Source organism: Ovis canadensis, chromosome 13 (assembly GCF_042477335.2).
Source record: "Ovis canadensis isolate MfBH-ARS-UI-01 breed Bighorn chromosome 13, ARS-UI_OviCan_v2, whole genome shotgun sequence".
Taxonomy (NCBI): domain Eukaryota; kingdom Metazoa; phylum Chordata; class Mammalia; order Artiodactyla; family Bovidae; genus Ovis; species Ovis canadensis.
In genome coordinates, this window is record NC_091257.1 from 51,118,294 (window position 1) to 51,135,666 (window position 17,373).

The 17,373-nt window shown below is 41.0% G+C and overlaps 1 protein-coding gene and 1 pseudogene across 2 annotated transcripts in view; one reads left to right on the forward strand and one right to left on the reverse strand.

Moving 5' to 3' along the window:
* Positions 1–17,373, forward strand: part of MPP7 (MAGUK p55 scaffold protein 7) — a 230,689-nt gene that overhangs the window by 46,412 nt on the left and 166,904 nt on the right. For both annotated transcript variants that reach the window (XR_011248147.1, XM_069547756.1), the window contains exon 2: positions 15,540–15,695. Coding sequence is in view for 1 of the 2 variants with exons in the window: in XM_069547756.1 (XP_069403857.1) it covers positions 15,659–15,695 (37 nt within the window). In the remaining variant the exon portion in view is untranslated. The remainder of the gene's footprint in view (positions 1–15,539; positions 15,696–17,373) is intronic.
* Positions 1,075–2,983, reverse strand: LOC138416844 (nuclear receptor coactivator 4 pseudogene; annotated as a pseudogene).

A 17,373-nucleotide genomic window follows, 5' to 3' on the forward strand; every position in this document is an offset into this window, starting at 1 on the left:
CCACATCACAGTCTTTAAAGGTATTTCCAATAACAGGCAAGTTGAGTGGCTTAATAGTTTAAAAGTGGAAAGCAGCTACGATGTCTCATTTTAGAGAATTTTAAAACATGGTATAAATACCACCTCTTTCCTACAGAGAAACTTTTTAAAGCACGGACATAACTTTAAGGATACTAAGGAAACATCGATAGTTTTCATAAAGCTTCAATAAACACCCCAAGGCACAAGTGTTCAAAACTTCCTATTCACTAAAATGTCACTGCATTATACTTTTATTAGAGGTATAGGTATGCTGTGCTTGCAGTGAGCGGACGTTTAATTTATGCCTAGTTAAAAGCACCAGGTGTCAAGTTCAGCTTTCATTTACACAGGATGCACCAATAACACTTAGGATAGTGAATAGTTCAAGTACATTTCCAACATACTTTGTTTTTTGATTAGTCAGCACTGGAGTTCTGCTGCCTGTAGTTCTTCAGAATATTTTGGAAGAGGCTAGAACTACTCTGAACATAGTCTTCAAGCAATATGGAGCCCTTCTGAAAGAGATGTTCTTTCATAATAACATTTAGAGAAGGAAATAAAGACAGATCTTGCAAAATCTGAATGTCTTTCAAAAGAAGAAAAATAATGTAGAATCTGGCACCTAAGCTAAAATGTTTTGTGATAAATGTCAAAAATTGCCAAGACTTTCAATATATGTTTTGGTAAGAAAAAACCACTATACTGGCAAGGTTAATGATGTAAAATACAATAGTATATTAATTAAATAGAAGAATTCACCATTAATTGAAGAAAACCCACGATAAGGGAAGCATCCAAAGACTGCCAATCAAAAGGTAATTTTACTAGCTTTAGAATACATCAACACACTTTGATTATAGAACTATTTCATTTTTAAAACTACAGTGTTTTAATGTACTTCTAATAACCACCCAATCTAAGGAGCCATGGAGGCTTATGAGAAAGACCTACCCACCAAGATGCTTTTCTAGCATAGGGGTGAATTAATACTTCTGTAAGAAAGAACCTGAGTCACCTCAGCATCAACAAATCGCCTTTTTCTTTTACACAGTAATTCATAATTTGATAACTAATTTCTCTTTACTAGTTCGAAATTGGGGAGGAAAGGAACTACATCAGACCCAGAGACAATGATTTCACAAGCCACAGTCACTCAGCTCATGGATTTGTGATAATCTGCAGAAAATTTGGTTGACTAGTACTTGATTCCTTCACATCTGTAGAGGAGTTCAATACAATCACTTTTCTTTATCAACTTTAAGCTGCATACAGGCAAAGAGATCACAAACTGCTGGAAGGCCATAACGGTCTGGGGGAAAGTTGTGTTCTTCCTGTAGGGGCGAATTAAGTAATACTTCCTTGGCCTTCTTTCGAAGTAGCCACTTGTCCTCTCCTGAGGATAACTGGCTAAGATTTCCTTTCTTCTTTCCTGGCAAGACCCAATCAGCTGTGTTAAAGGGACACCAGGCAGTGGCCAAGGGGCCTGTAAGCTTTTGTTTGCCAGCCCTGTCCTCTGTAAGAGGCATTTCCTTCTTGGGATATCCTTTGTGTGAGGGGATCATGAGCCACTCTGACAAGGGAGTGTCCCTTATGACTTGGAAGGAATCAGCAATTCTAGAAGCCCTTGCCTTGGGTGCCTTAGCTTGCTCTGCTGCCTCTCTTCTGGATGGAGACAGCCACATGTTCAGGGAATCTTTACGTTTCTCAGGTCCAGGTCTTGGTTCCACAGGCATACCATTTTTATCCTTTCCTTCTTTCTTCAGAAGCCATTTACACAGAGCTTCCTTCTCGCAGTTTTCATCACACACACACTCTGCAAAACTTGTACAGGGCTTATTGGCTTTGCAGACCTCCTCTACTTTATATGGATCTTGATGGTTCTGGACAAGCCAATCCTCAGTAGTCAGGCTGGGAGTGGACAAGGGTTTCTTGGCTTCCAAGTGGTCATTCAGGCATTTCAGACTGCCCAGGTTCTCAATCTCCACACCTTTGGGCTGGTTACCCTGACAACAGGTACAGGAATCGGACTTGACAAGCCAATTGTTCACATTGTAGGACGCCTGGAGCACCTGGAACAAGAGCTTAAACTTCTCACTGGTGGTTTCACAGCCGCCATTCTCGGGCTTCTCAAGCTTATGGGATTCCCGGGGCGCTACCAGCCAGTCAGAAAGATCCATCTCATCTTGATCAAGAGGCTCTAGATCTCCAAGCTTTTCGATTTCCATGGAGTAAGAACTGGCAGTAGAATAGCTGTTAGACTTTTGGTAACTTGGTTTTTCAGAAACTTCTTGTTGCTGACTCTTGTGGAGCCAGTTTTCCAAACCCTTTAGATTGCCCCAGACTTTATTCAAGAAACTGCAGGCTCTAGGAGACGTCTGACTGTTCTCCAAGGCCTGCTTCTGGTTGATCCAGTTCTGGAGATTGGCGCTGGGCAGGTAAGGAGCCTGGTGACCGACGGCAGGATTGCTTCCAAGGAGCCATTCACTGAGAGGGACAGCTGTGGTGCTGGATGCTGACTTCTGCTCTGGCAATGGGATATAGCCTCTCTTCTCTAAGAAGGACCCACTATTTGATGAACTAGCATGAGCTCAGGAATTTGAATGGTCTTGAGAGACCCAAATGTGTTGATTGCCTGGCACAGGGCAGTTATGTCAGCTTCAAAGAGGGGCGGGGCGCTCTCTGGGGGCCCAGGATAAAGCAGTGTCCTGCTTGCTGGGCAGCTCGTGCACTGGGGCCTAGCTTGAGAGGAGGAACAAGGTGCAGAAAGAGTACCTCACAGGACCAGAGTGGCTGCTCCACTAATAAAGAACCCCTTTTGAGGTGTTGTGATGCACGGAGGGACTTGGAGCTTGCTATTGGTGGAGTTCTCCGGGCTGAGCAGCAAATTAAAGATAACTTTCGAGAGGTCAAAGCCCAGATTCACAGCTACATAAGTTGCCACCTGGAATGCCTTCGAAGCCATGAGGTGTGGCTGGATGAACAGGTAGATCTCATCTATCAGCTTAAAGAGGAGAGGCTTCAGCAGCAGGCCCAACAGCTCTACTGGTTACTGGGCCAGTTCAACTGTCTTACTCATCAGCTGGAGTGCACCCAAAACAAAGACCTAGCCGATCAAGTCTCAGCTTGCCTGGAGAGATTGGGCAGTCTGACCCTCAAACCTGAAGATTCTACCTGTTTCTTATTGTTGTTTTGTCGCTAAGTTGTGCCCAACTCTTTTGCAACCCCGTGGACTGTAGCCTGCCAGGCTCCTCTGTTCATGGTATTTCCCAGGCAAGAATACTGGAGTGGGTTGCCATTTTCTTCTCCAACTGGGAATTTCTGTAGCTGATACTCTAGTGGGAAAGACAGTAGACTAGATAAATGAAATACAGTGATTAGATGATGAGCACAAAGAAGAAACAGTAAGTGAGGGCAGGTGTATGTGTGGAGATTCTGGAAAGGGTGGCCGAGCGAGTCTATTGAGTTGCCATTTGGGGAGAGACCCACGCACCCCAATAGCTGTGCCCGTGTGCTCAGAGTCTGTCATTTGCTGTCCCCACCTGGACCTGTCTCCCCTGAGAAACGCACATGTAGGAAGTGTCGTACAGCCAGTCTCCCTGTGGCCTTTAAAATTTTTTTCTATCTCTGCATGGGCTGTTTTTTCAGCTATATTTGCCCTCTAACCCTAAGATTTCTTTACATAAATGAATCATACAGCGAGTTTCTCCTTATCACATTGTATCTTCCAGAGTGTGTTAGTATAAGACAGTGTGTCTGTAAGTCCACTCAAAGGCTTTGCAGAGCTCTGTGGAATGTTCTTTTGTGTAAACCATGGTTTTTGAACCATGACTGGCATGTTACTTCCCTTAGCAACTTAATTTTTGTTCCATCCTCACATGAAACTTTGGAAATGTTAGCTTTTCCCCCCTTTTCTATTCATTCATTTCACCCTGGAAATGAAAATAAAATAATTATTTTCAGAGTTGTGATATGCAGACTAAAAATTTACAAAATATAGTCAGTAGATTTCTGCAACTAATATTAATGGTTTAAATGTTGAAGTAGTTGAAGAAAATAACATTCGAAGGTATGTGAACAAAGAGATGCTCAAGTTAATTACTCTTGGGTATCACTGACTCCAGGTGTGAGATTTTCCGCTATTTAATACTTGAAGGGCCAGTGCAGAACAGGTACTCTTTTCATCAATAGTAGGTTTCACTTTTTCTGTACAATATAACATTAGGGTTTTGAATTGTTCTTAAGGGGGTTGTTCTCTTTGTTTTCAGCTTTTTTGTATCATTAAAGTAGATGAGGTCTGTATAGTCAAGGTCCATATAGCTAAGGCTGTGGTCTTCCCAGTGGTCATGTATGATTGTGAGAGCTGGACCATAAAGTAGGCAGCAAGAGTGCCAAAGAATTGATGCCTTTGAACTGTGGTGCTGGAGAGGGCTCCAGAAAGCCCCTTGGACTGCAAGGAGATCAAAACAGTCAATCCCATGAGGGAGATCAACCTTGAATACTCCTTGGAAGGACTGATGCTGAAGCTCCAGTAATTTGGTCATCTCATGTCAACAACTGACTCATTGGAGAAGTCACTGATGCTGGGAAAGATTGAGGGCAGAAGGAGAAGAGGGCATCAGAGGATAAAATGGCTGGATGGCATTACCGATGCAATGGACATGAACGTAGGCAAACTTCAGGAGATGGTGAGGGACAGGGAGGCCTGATGTGCTGCAGTCGATGGGGTCACAAAGAGTTGGACATGACTGAGCGACTGAACAACAGCAAAGTAGATGAGAATGTTAAAAGATAGGAACTTGAACAAAATCTCATGTGCAATAACGTGAGGGTTTCCTTTAAGAGTATGGAGGAAAATTTAGTACAAAGTTGTCTGTGTTATAAATGAAGAGGGCTTTTGAGTTAGATGTTTTATTTTATCACTATCATGGCTTTAAAAATGCACATATAAATGTGCATTAACTCTTGTTGTTTAACTCTTTGGTCCTGTCCTTAGAAAATACAGTTAACATTGGTGTTATGACATAATTAATATTTTGCACATAAGAATTGATTTTTGGAAAGTTTATTTTTTTGCTGTTTCTGTTGCAGGCCTGAGAAACTGACAGCAGTACACAATCTGCATAATTTCTGTTATCAATAAACCTATGAAATCATGTTTATAAATGTCCAGATTCATTTCAGATGTTTTTAGCAGGCTACATTTTAAGGCACTATTGTTTTGAACCACACAATACTGATTAGTACCTAGTAAACAGCAGTGTAAATGCTTACATGATTATGTCATTTAGAAATCATGCCACTGATTTCTGCGCATGATCAGTTTACCCATCAGGAGTGGCTCGGTTGTGCTTCAGCAGCACACAGCCCAGTAGCACGCTTGTCTCTGGCTTCTGCTATCTGTCCATCATGTGTTGGTGGGGGTGCTGTTCCGTGCTGTCTGTTAGGCAAGTGGGCTGATGGAGATGCTGGTGTCTGGAACGTGGGAAGCTTGTGAAAGACAGGTGTCAAATCTCATGGAGGCTCTTAATTGCATTTTCCTGGAAGTAAACAGCCTGTTGGCTCCATGTTACTACAGGTCAAGGCGTCAGGGTCCATCGGAGAAGTGTCGTCAGGTGGCTCAAGAGCAAGTGAGGGTGTGGATTTGAGAAGGACCACTTTCTTACTTGTAAATACAGGGGATAAAATAAGAGGATATCCAGGGGAAGACTGAGGGAGTGGAGAAGCTAACATTTGGGCATCTGCTATGTTCTCAGTGCTTCAGATATTTTTATTTAGTCATTATCACAAGACATAATGAGTCCTAGAAATGATTTCTCTCTGACTCTTGAGAGGACTGAATGGATGGGATTAATTAAGAGTGAAGAGATGGCTTGTGTAGTGTGGTTACCAACCTGCCCCTTGGAGTCACACACTGACGTTAGAATCCCCTCAGGCTGTGGCTTAGGGCAAGTGGCTTAGAATTATTTCCTCATCTCTAAGACACCGATAACAGTGCATGTTATGAGATTATTGGGAAAATTAAATGAGACATGTTGAGCGTTTAACCCTGGTAGCTCAGAGGTTAAAGCGTCTGCCTACAATGTGGGAGACCTGGGTTCGATCCCTGGGTTGGGAAGATCCCTGGAGAAGGAAATGGCAACCCACTCTGGTACTCTTGCCTGGAGAATCCCGTGGACGGAGGAGCCTGGTGGGCTACAGTCCACGGGCTCGCAAAGAGTCAGACATGACTGAGCAACTTCACTTTCACTTTCTGAGAAATTGAGTGCATTCAATGGTGTCTGTCACTCATATTTATCTATGTGTGTGTGTGTGTGTCTGTATTTTTTCTTTGGTTTTATTTGATTTCCCAAGGTCTCATACCTTGTGAGTTGTGCATGTAGGAATGGATAGAATCAGGGCACTGGACTGTCTCCCACAAAAGCCTGTCTTCTTTTCACTGGTTGGTTGGTTGAGTCGCTAAGTCGTGTCTGACTCTTGCAACCTCATGGACTGTAGCCCACCAGGCTCCTCTGTCCATGGGATTCTCCAGGCAAGAATACTGGAGTGGGTTGCCATGCCCTTCTCCAGGGTTCTTTTCACTATAGGGCCTTAAATATTTGCTGCTGCTACTGTTAAATCACTTCAGTTGTGTCCGACTCTGTGCGACCCCTAGACGGCAGCCCACCAGGCTTCCCCATCCCTGGGATTCTCCAGGCAAGAGCACTGGAATAGGTTGCCATTTCCTCCTCCAATGCATGAAAGTGAAAAGTGAAAGTGAAGTCGCTCAGTCGTGTCCGACTCAGCGACCCCATGGACTGCAGCCTTCCAGGTTCCTCCATCCATGGGATTTTCCAGGCAAGAGTACTGGAGTGGGGTGCCATTGTGATTGGAGGAAATGAGAAGTGGAGAGTGATGAAAGTGTGACTGAAAAGTATACATAAAAGCTGTCATGTGTTGATTGGCTCCTATGGGTTAGGTATTTTACTTATGTCATTGCATTTAATCTCATTTCGTTAAATAGCCTGGCCAAGATTTTGGAGTTCACCTGGAGGGCAGGGCTGGGCTCTGATCTGAGGTCTGTCTTGTGTCCACTCTACCCTGTCATCTTTAGTCTGTGCTGTCTCCCTGTACGTAAAATCATGAAATTACACTGACCTTGAAGGATCAGGTCAGAGTTCTGGAAGCTCTTGAGCCCTTAGCAGGTTGGAGCTGGTCACACAGAGAAGCACTTCTGACTGGGGGCTATTTGCAGTTCTGAGGGAGGTATGGTGATACAGGCTCCAGCTTCAAAGAAGTCTAGTGGGGGACATAAGCCCAATTGATGTGTCTTAATGGTCCAAAATGGCTGGTTTCTCCAGTAGAGAGGACTTCAGGGAATGCTGGTGGAACTTTGGGAAGGGTCTGGAATTGAGAATTAGTCAAGGAAAATGGTTGCAGAGAGTTGGACACAATTAAGCGACTAAGCACGCAAGCACTCACATGCAAGGAAAATATGACTCAGAAATTATCAATTCTCTCCTGTCCCCAGCAGTTAGAGGAAAGAGTTAAACGCAACAAAAAAGTGGTTTGTTCATGGTTGATGATGTAACCTTGAAGACTGTTCAAGACTTTTTAGTAGGGTGTGTGTGTGTGTGTGTATAAGTTGCTCAGTCATGTCCAACCCTTTTGTGACCCCATGGACTGTAGCCCGCTAGGGTTCTCTGTCTATGGAATGCTCCAGGCAAGAATTCTATAGTGGGTAGCCATTCCCTCCACGGGATCTTTCAGACCCAGGGCTCGAACACAGGTCTCCTGTTTTGTAGGCAGATTCTTTAACATCTGAGCCAGGGTGGTAGAAGATAAATACAATGAAAAAAGGTCATCATCAAAAGAGAGGTTTTAGCGTGGGGGTGGGACCGTGCACAGCTGGAAAGGCTGCTGGTTTTCCTTGTGGACCATCTGAGAATAAACACGGGCCATGGGGCACTGGTTATGGTGGATGGTTTGGGTCATCTGGAGTGGGGTCACAGCTGGTGAGCGCAGTTCTTTCCTTATACCTGGGGCAGATGGGTGAGTGATAGGCTCTGCCTCCCATGAGTACCCTGGTGCCCCTTGCAGCAGGTGACCTGGGGCTTCTGTGATTTTCCTGACAGCCTTGAAACCTGGGTGTCCTCACCTGGGGGTCAGAAAGCAGTGTTTCTTACGTTTCCTCTTCTGAGTCATCAAAGGTTTATGTTGTTGTTCAGTTGCTCATTCGTGTCCGGCTCTTTGTGACCCCATGCAGCACACCAGGCTTCCCTGTCTTTGACAGTCTGCTAGAGTTTGCCCAAACTCATGTCCATTGAATCAGTGATGCCATCCAACCATCTCATCCTCTGTCATCCCCTTCTCCTCCTGCCTTTGGTCTTTCCCAGCACCACAGTTTGAAGGCATCAGTTCTTCAGTGCTCAGCCTTTTTTACTGTCCAGGCCTCACATCCGTACATGACTACTGGAAAAACCATAGCTTTGAAAGGTCCGTATAGACAAACAAACCTTTGCCTACAAAAGTTTATAGGATGCTTTCAATGGGAGCCCTCTTTTCTGTGGCTTTTGTATTTTCCTTTCCATTTGTGATATGTTAAGTTTTGTATTGCATACCGATTGAACCCCGGTGACTTGGTAAAATGTGAGGATGTTTTAATTTTTTTAAGTGTTCCCCTTATTTTTTGCTTTCTGCTTTTGGTTATATAAAGCATAGATTCATACATATGGCACCAAATGTATTGTCAGTGGTAAACATTTTTTTATTGTCTATGTTTACTGACAAAATCTAAGATTCTTGGAATAGACAAAATTGAAATGTGATTTGGGTTTCTGAATAGGAACTGTGTAGTCTAAAATTTCATATCTTTTATTTTGGATACATTTCTGCATAATAAAAAATTGACAAAAATTTGAACTGACTTTCTTTGAGTACTTAAAGAATAACCAATAAAATTGTTGCCAGAAATCATGCTACTCTTGGCCCCTAAAGTCACTGATACTAAGGGTGTAATGTGTAGAATACTGCCAGCAAATCTGATGCTCTGCTCTCTTGGAAATAAATTTATACTTGGGAGTAGGGTCACACCCATCATTTGCATATTGTCTGTGTTGAGCCCAATACCACAGAGTGTTAAGTGTTTACTGTCTACCTTTTGTCGAACATTTTTGCATGCCTGGGCCATGTGGAGCAGTTCTCAAACTTTGGGGTCTCTGGACCTTTTTACACTCTTAAAAATTATTGAAGACCCCAAAGAATTTTGTTTATGTATATTGATATTTACCATACTGGAAATTAAAACAAATTAAAAAGCACGGTTTCAATTCACTTAGAAAGAAGAGTGCTAAACTTGCTGCATGTTAACATAAGTTATGTTTTTAGGAAAAATAACTATTTTCCAAAAACGAAAACATGAGTAAATTGAAGATTTCTCTAATGCCTGGCCTAATTGGAGACAGTTATGTGCTTAGATCTCCATCTACTTTCCATTTTTGCTCTTTGTTTTGGTTGAAGGATGAAGACAAACCAACCTTTCTCTTCCCTTTCCCAGCCATAGATTTGTGTATTTTAATGAGCTGTTCAGCTAATCCTAGCTATTCTGTTACTACAGTTGATCCTTGAGCAGTGTGAGGTTTAGGGACGATAGCCATTCATGAAGTTGAAAATCCACTTATAACTTGTAGTTGGCCTTCTGTCTCTATGGATTCAATCCACTGTAGATCCTGTGGTCCTTTTAAATCTGTGCCAATGGCACCGCGCAGATCAAACCCCTTGTTCAAGGTCAACTAACTGTACATCACAGCTCGACATGGGGTAGTTCCAGTGTTGCAATATGGAATCTGTAAATATATAAATAGATGTATCATATTGGGACTTTCCAATCTGATGGTATATCCTGCATTTTGAATGGATCTTTTTTTAAACAATATAATTATTTTTAAAAATTTATTTATTTGGCTGTGTTGGGTCTAAGTTGCGGCATGTCAGATCTTTCACTGCGGTTCACAGACTCTCTGGTTGTGCTGAGGGCTCAGTAGTTGCAGTGCGAAGGCTTAGTTGCCCTGCAGCATGTAAAATCTAAGTTCTGGACCAGGAACTGAACCTGCGTCCCCTGCCTTGCAAGGTGTATTTTTTTTTTTAATACTTCATCTTGCTTTTATCAAAATGTCTTAGAATAGTTTAAGTAGAGTATCTTTTTAGCGAAACAGATTAACTTTTTAAAATTCAAGTTTAATTACTTTATTTCCTTCACAAGGTGTATGCTTAACCACTTTACCATCAAGGAAGTCCCTGAATGGATCTTTTATTCACATATTTAAAAAATATTATGCATTGAAAATTAAAAAAATATACTGGTTCACTATCCAGAGGTTGAAACACAATACCAAAAAAAAAAATCACTTTCTTGCATATCTCCACTGATCTTCTCAGAAGAGCCTGGAGGTTTGCGGACGCTGATGTACCTGTACAGAGCAGGAACAAGTTCCAGGATTTTGGTTGACACAGTGCCTTGCAAGGCGGTGACAACCTATAGTGGACACAAGTTTTATAAAGTTCTACTGGGTTGGCCAAATTGTTCATTTGGGTTTTTCCATAACATGGAAAAACTTGAGTGAACTTTTGGGCTAACCCAGTATTTTTATGCTTGAATGTTTACACTTTATCATTAGCAATGCCTCAAGGGTCAGTTATTACTTTTACTACTTCATGAAGGGCATTCTAAAGTCAGCCTTTTTGTTCACTTCTGGGTTTTTTTTTTTTTTTTAATGAAAGTGCTTGGCAGGGAAGAATACTCTTAATAATTAGGATGAATAGTTTCTGTTTGCTACTGTTATATTGGTTTGTGCTGAGGTAACAGTGGTTTTATCCACCAGTGCTTTTCATCATTTGTGCAAATATCCACACAGTGCAAAAGGCAAGTAACATCTTGGTATTTTTATGAGCGTAGTTTGATATCGAAGAACGCCTGTTAAAGGATCTGAGAGGTCACTGGGGTCTGCAGACCACACTGTGAGAACTGATGGCATAAAAGGTTTAAATGCCATTTTCTGTAAGCAGATTAATGCCACTTATCTACATTGCTTCCTTTATTTTCTAACAATTATAATTTATGCAAGTTTGAATAATGTAACAGATACCAGTGTGCTGCTTACATTGGCTAATGCAACTCATCTTTCAGGTAGAATTTTATTTTTTTTAATGTCAGATTTGTTAAAAAAAAAGAAAAAAGAAAGTTTACTCTTTTTTCACTATATTAGGTTTTGAAAGTGTAACTTGAGAGTATTTGTGATCATGAAGTAATTTACAGATGAATTACCAGCCACAATTATTGTCTCTTGAAATTATGAGACATTATTATGATTATTAGTTTACTTATGATGACAGTTAATTAAACATTTTCATGTTCTTGAATACTCCTCCAAATAGAGAGGACATGAGTTTGGAAAATTAGCTCTGGCACTTGATTTCCTGTTTATCTGTGTTAATAACTGTGTGTATATGAAATATTGTGATTTATAATACATGTGTCTATGTAACCCTTTCTGCTTCTGAAACCCTTGAGATTTCCTAAGTGATAAGAGTAATAAAAGTGCCTTTTGTTTTTACTAACTACTTTCAGTCATCAGTTCAGTTCAGCTGCTCAGTCGTGTCTGACTCTTTGCAGTCATACCTTTGTGTTAATGGGGTGACGTTTGGGAAGCCCTTGTGGATGGAGCTAGTTGCTGAGGGACCACCCTTGATTGGAGGTTTGCAACTTTCAGTTGAAACTGAAGGGGCTGGAGAGTGAGTTCAGTCACCAAAGGCCAGGGATTTAATTAACCATGCCTGCATAATGAAGCCTCCATAACACCCCAAAAGTGTAGGATCTGGAGAGCTTCCAGGTTGGAGGACATGTGGAGATCTGGGAAGGATGTTGCTTTTGGGGAAGGCATGGGAATTCCGCTCCCCGCCCCACACACCTTACCCTGTGTGTCTCTTCTCTCTGACTGTTCCTTATGCTTTCCTTTTATAACTAACCAGTAATGTAATAAGTGGGCTTCCCAGGTGGCATTAAGTGGTAAAGAATCCGGCTGCTAATGCAGGAGACGCAAGAGACGAGGGCACGAGCCCTGTGTTGGGAAGATTCCCTGGAGGAGGGCATGGCACCCCGCTTCAGTATTCTTGCCTGGGAAATCTCACGGACAGCGGAGCCTGACAGGCTACAAAGAGTCGGGCATGAGTGAGCACCCCCTCAATCTAATAAGCCAGTGTTCCCCTGAGTTCTGAGGGCTGAACCGGAGGGAGTTGTGGGAACCTCTGATTTGTCAGAAGCACAGGTGACAGGTGATAACCTGGATTTGATATCGACATCAGAAGGGGGCTCATCTTATAGGACTGAGCCCCCACCCTGTGGGGTCTGATGCCATCTCCAGATAGATGGTGTCAGAACTGAGTTAGATTGAAGGATACCCAGCTGGGTCACAGGACTGCTTGATGTGTAGAAAATCACACCTGGTGTCAGAGGTGAAGTAGTGTTGTAGTGCAGTATTGAGAGTAGAGGAGACACACAGGAGAAGTGTGTGTGCACATTAATAAAAATTTTTCAGATAATTATTTCACTGCGTGCAATTAAGACAATTTTTTTTTTTTAATGGAAATCTTAGAAAGCTTTCTGCTATAGATACATGCACTTCTGTGGTTGACCACTAGATGTCGCAAGAGTCCCGGGAGCCCCTAAAGGGTTGCCCAGGGCGGGTAGAAATTGAACATTGTAGGCTCTAGACCTTCACATATTTCACTGTTTCCACATGATCGATGCCAGCAGAACCTGATACAGTGTGATATATAGAAGCAAGGTATGACTGGAATAATGAAATTTCAAAAATAAGCCCTTTTAAAGGAGGGTTGTAATAGTTCTGTTGGGGATTGTAAATGTTTCAGGTGCACTTGACGCTGGTTTCGTTCCTGGCGTTCGGGTCTCTCTTTTTTGTTTTTTATGGAAAGATGGATTGAACTTCAATTTAAGAATATTCGGTAATCCCTCTCAGGACATACTGTAACAGCTGGTATTTTTGTGTTGTAGTAAATCGATTCCATACAACAGTCAGTAATAATCACAACTGGGTTCTGACAAATTCCAAAGCATTTTCAGTAAGTTTAGCCAAAGAAAATATCATGATTACTACAGAAATTTAACTCAGTTTGAAAGTTAAACCCAGCAACTCCGCTTCGTTCCACAGAATATTAACCATTTTCCCCGCTGAGATTTTATCAAGCCACTTATTTTTTTTTATTGATATACTTGTATATGTTCTGGGAAGATAATTACCTTGTAGCGTATATTTCTTAAATAATACATTTTTGGAAAAAATTACTTTGAGTGTTTACTGTGAAATAAAAGGTGAGAAATGCTACGATAAAATCTTCTATCTAAGGCATACATGGAAGGCTGCAGCATCAACTCAGAAGGATGTTTTGATGTGAAATGTAAGGTGGTTTTTAGTTTTAATAGGATGTTTGTTATAAGCATAAATAGATTTATTATATGCTGTATGTGGTTTATGAAATTGAAACATTGTAAATTCTTTAAGGCTTGAAGAAAGTTGTAGTTTGCATGGTATAGATTATGTAGTATGTGCATTTCTGTAGTTAGGTAATCTGTACCATACAAATTGTGATTTATGGCATAAAGAACTTAAATTACATACATACACACTATAATAAATACCTGCATATATACGTTTTGTCCTAATGGTAGAAATATGTGTGCATACATTTTACAAATTATAACCGTTTTTCCTTTTCTTCTCGGCAGCAGAACAAAAGTTTACTAATTGAATGCATTTTTAAAATTATGTATGGTCTGTTTTTTATTTTCTTTGTGTTTGAATTGAGGAAAACTTTTATGTAGTTGACTCTGAATCTGGATTGTTAGGATAGCTTATGAAAACAGCAGTGTTACCTTTTAAAATTATGAGGGAAAATAGCTTCAGAGATGTGTGTTAATGAAACCTTGATTTTCCCTTTTTGTCTTATTTTTAGCTTAGTGATTTGTATTTTCACTTGGTATTTAGAATAACTGCCATCGCATTTTTAATTAACACAGAGAGGATCTCTGTATGGATTTGTATGCATATTTTCACCACGTCAACCTTTGTAACATCAAACAGAACTCAAGACACTGCATCCAGTTACTTGGTCCAAGATAGTCTTTTTGATGGTGAATATTTTTATAGTAATATTTACTTTGATAATTAAAAAGCTGATTTAGAAAGCTTTAATAGAATTTTATAGTTCGGGTTTCTTCACGAAGAATTTGGCGAGCTCATTTTCTTTATTCTGTAATGTGAATCAGCAATTTAAACGCTTTTAAGAATTGCAGTGAGCCAGGTTTTCAAACGTTTGCAGTATCAGTTTTTCTTGTTAATGTATGTTAAAATATGCTTTTAAATCACTGATCTTGCTTTATAGAGAACGAGGTGTTGGGGGGGAATGCACTAAAAAGTGAGTTTAAACACATTGTGTGGTTCTTCTGATTTCTGAAAAATGTAAATGTGGTGTATTTTCCGTTATTAGGCAGCTGTGGTCCAAATTTAAACCACATGGCCTCCTTCTAGGTGTCAGGCCAAGGTAAATTTTAATCTTGCTACTTTGATGTTTTCATTTTATAATCTCATTACCTGAATTTAAAAAACCCAGTCGTCATATTCATTGTTTGCAGTATGCTGTTTTGTATCCTCTGGCTCATTGGAAGGTCAAGCAATTCTAAATTGCTATTATCTTCATTTGCACATAAGGAAATGAAGGCTTAATAAGGTTAAACAACTAGATCACGGGGCTAGCAGGATTAGAGGCTAAGCCAAACACTAGAGCCCCTTGCTTTTAGTTATTACACAATAGTGCCTTTACTGCTTATTTGGGGATAAACATTACTGAAAACAGTTATTTAAAGAATCAATATTTTTCAAGATCCAGCAAAGCTTAGGTTTTACTACAACAATTTATTTTCATTTATTAGCTTGGATTGTTAGGTTTAGTTTAGATTATCAACAGTTCTGTAAATCTAAAATGACATCTTGCTTTAATCCTAATATTCTTTCAAGGTCGTTTGTGATCTTCAGTTAGCAAATTTGCAGTTGTTGTATTAGGATGATCTACTTAAATTAGTTATAAGTTGTTGACAACTTACAGACTCTTTTCTACATTTAGAAATACAGTTTAGAATTCTAATGAAGGGGAAGAGTTTTAGAATGACACTGGCTTACAAAATCTTCCTTAAGTCCTCCATCTGTGCCGTCAGCGATTTTCAAAGCAACTGTAAAAATCTTTACAGAAGGCTTGACACATGCACGAAGAACTTGTGTGTTTTTAATTAGAAGTCCCACGTCAAAATCAAAAACTCTCCCACTTCCTATTTGTCTGTGCTCTTTAGACGAAAAACGGTGAAGCTTGTGATCTCATAATGTGATGGGATCGGCATTTTGAATTAGTTACAGCAAGTTGCAATGTAGCCATCCTGCCTCTTCTATTTTTTAATGTGTTCCTTTTCTTTGTAGAAACGGCCTGCACGGGGACACACAGATCTCAGTAGTCGGCCCGGGAGTGGCTGCAGGGGTTGGCATCTCGGCCGCCTTCCAGGGGAGTGAGTTGGCAGCACTGGGCCGGCCTCAGCATCATGCCCGCGCTGTCCACAGGCTCGGGGAACGACACAGGTACAGAGCCCATGAGGGCGCTTTCCTTCCCATCCTTATAAACATCCTTTCCACCCTGAAAACCGGCGTTGCTTTAAGCCAGTGCAGACAGGTCGTGCTTGTTGTTCGGTAACCAACCCCAGGGCCATCACCTTGGCTTTCCAGGATGAACGTTACCTCGGTGTGGGCTGAAGTGGCTTTCTCTGGATAGTGACGGCTCCTGCTGATGCTCTTGTCCTCTCCTGCGCTTTGGAATAATGTCGTATATTTACATTTTTTTTTTAACTAAGTTTTTTAAAGATACAGAAGAGTGTAGACAGTTTTCATGCTACTCATATTAGCCTCCACTCCAGTTTAATCATAGCTATGAATTTCTTGGGCCATATTTGCTCAGACCTCTCATTTTTTTCTCTATCCTCCCTGCCCCCTCCTCCCCTCTTTTTCCATTTTCTTTCTTCCTATCTAGAGATAAAAACTGTTCTGCAGTTGATATATGTCATTAAAGGACTCAATTAAAACAAACATTTCACCTTGTTATCACTTGTAAGAATTAGTGATACTTAGAATAAAGATTTCCAAGAAAGGGAAAAAAGCTCATGCATGTAGGTATGTGTGAAATGCCCTCCTCTGCTCTGATTCAGGAGGTGGGGTGGGGGTGGTCAATGCCCCTTTTCTGGAATTCCCGAGTTAGCACTTTAAAAAAATGTAAATTCCTGGACCCTCCTCAGAATTATCAAAACAGAATGTAACTGGGGTTGGGGAGCTGTAGCTTGCATTTTTTTTTAAAGTTGTCTAGTTTTATTGAGAGTGAGTGGGGGCTGCTCTCTAGTTGTGGTACATGCGCTTCTCAGTGTCGGGGCTTCTCGTGTCAGAACACAGGCTCAGTAGTTGGAGCACACTTAGCTGCTTCCTGGAATGTGGGATTCTCCTGGATCAGGGATCAAACGCTTTGTTCTCTGCATTGGCAGGCGGATTGTTATCCATTGCACCACCAGGGAAGTCCAGCTTGTGTTAAGACCACTCGAAAGCAGGGGTGGCATAGAATGTGACTGTGAGGGATGTCCTTTGTGGCACTGACCACACTGAATTGGTCCCCACAGCCTTCTGCAGCCACTGAGACCCGTCTCATCCTGGACAGGCCCGGGCACCGTAGGTTCGAAAGAACCGAATCACAGATGTGATTTTGTGTTGTGTAGGTTACCTGGCCTTTTCGTTTGCACTGTGTACTCAGGTCATTCTTTGCTGTTTCAAGCTGAGATACACTTATTCACTTTGGCAAATTTTGTCTCCTCTTTATCCATCAAGAGTGATGTTTTTCTACTGTGATTTATGCTGAGCATTAGTTTTACTTAGGAAGTGATTTTGATTTTTAAATTGCATGAAAATCTTTTTTTCTGAAGACGTGAGCTTGGAAGCAGCTCCTTTGGAAAAAAAAATTTTCTCTTTTTCTTTTCAATTTTATATAGTCCCACATTGTGTTCGACTATATAAAATGAATGATTTAAGTTTCCGTAGTGGTTTGGGAAATTATAGATAAAATTTATTTGAACCATAAATTTGCTACACTTTATGTAATGAAAAAGTTTTATGCTTTGCCATTCACCAAAAAATGCCTTAGTTTAATTGAATGCAAAATATTTTTGTTGATTATACTTAACACGGGGAATGATTAAAATGGAGTATTTATAGTTTAGGCGTC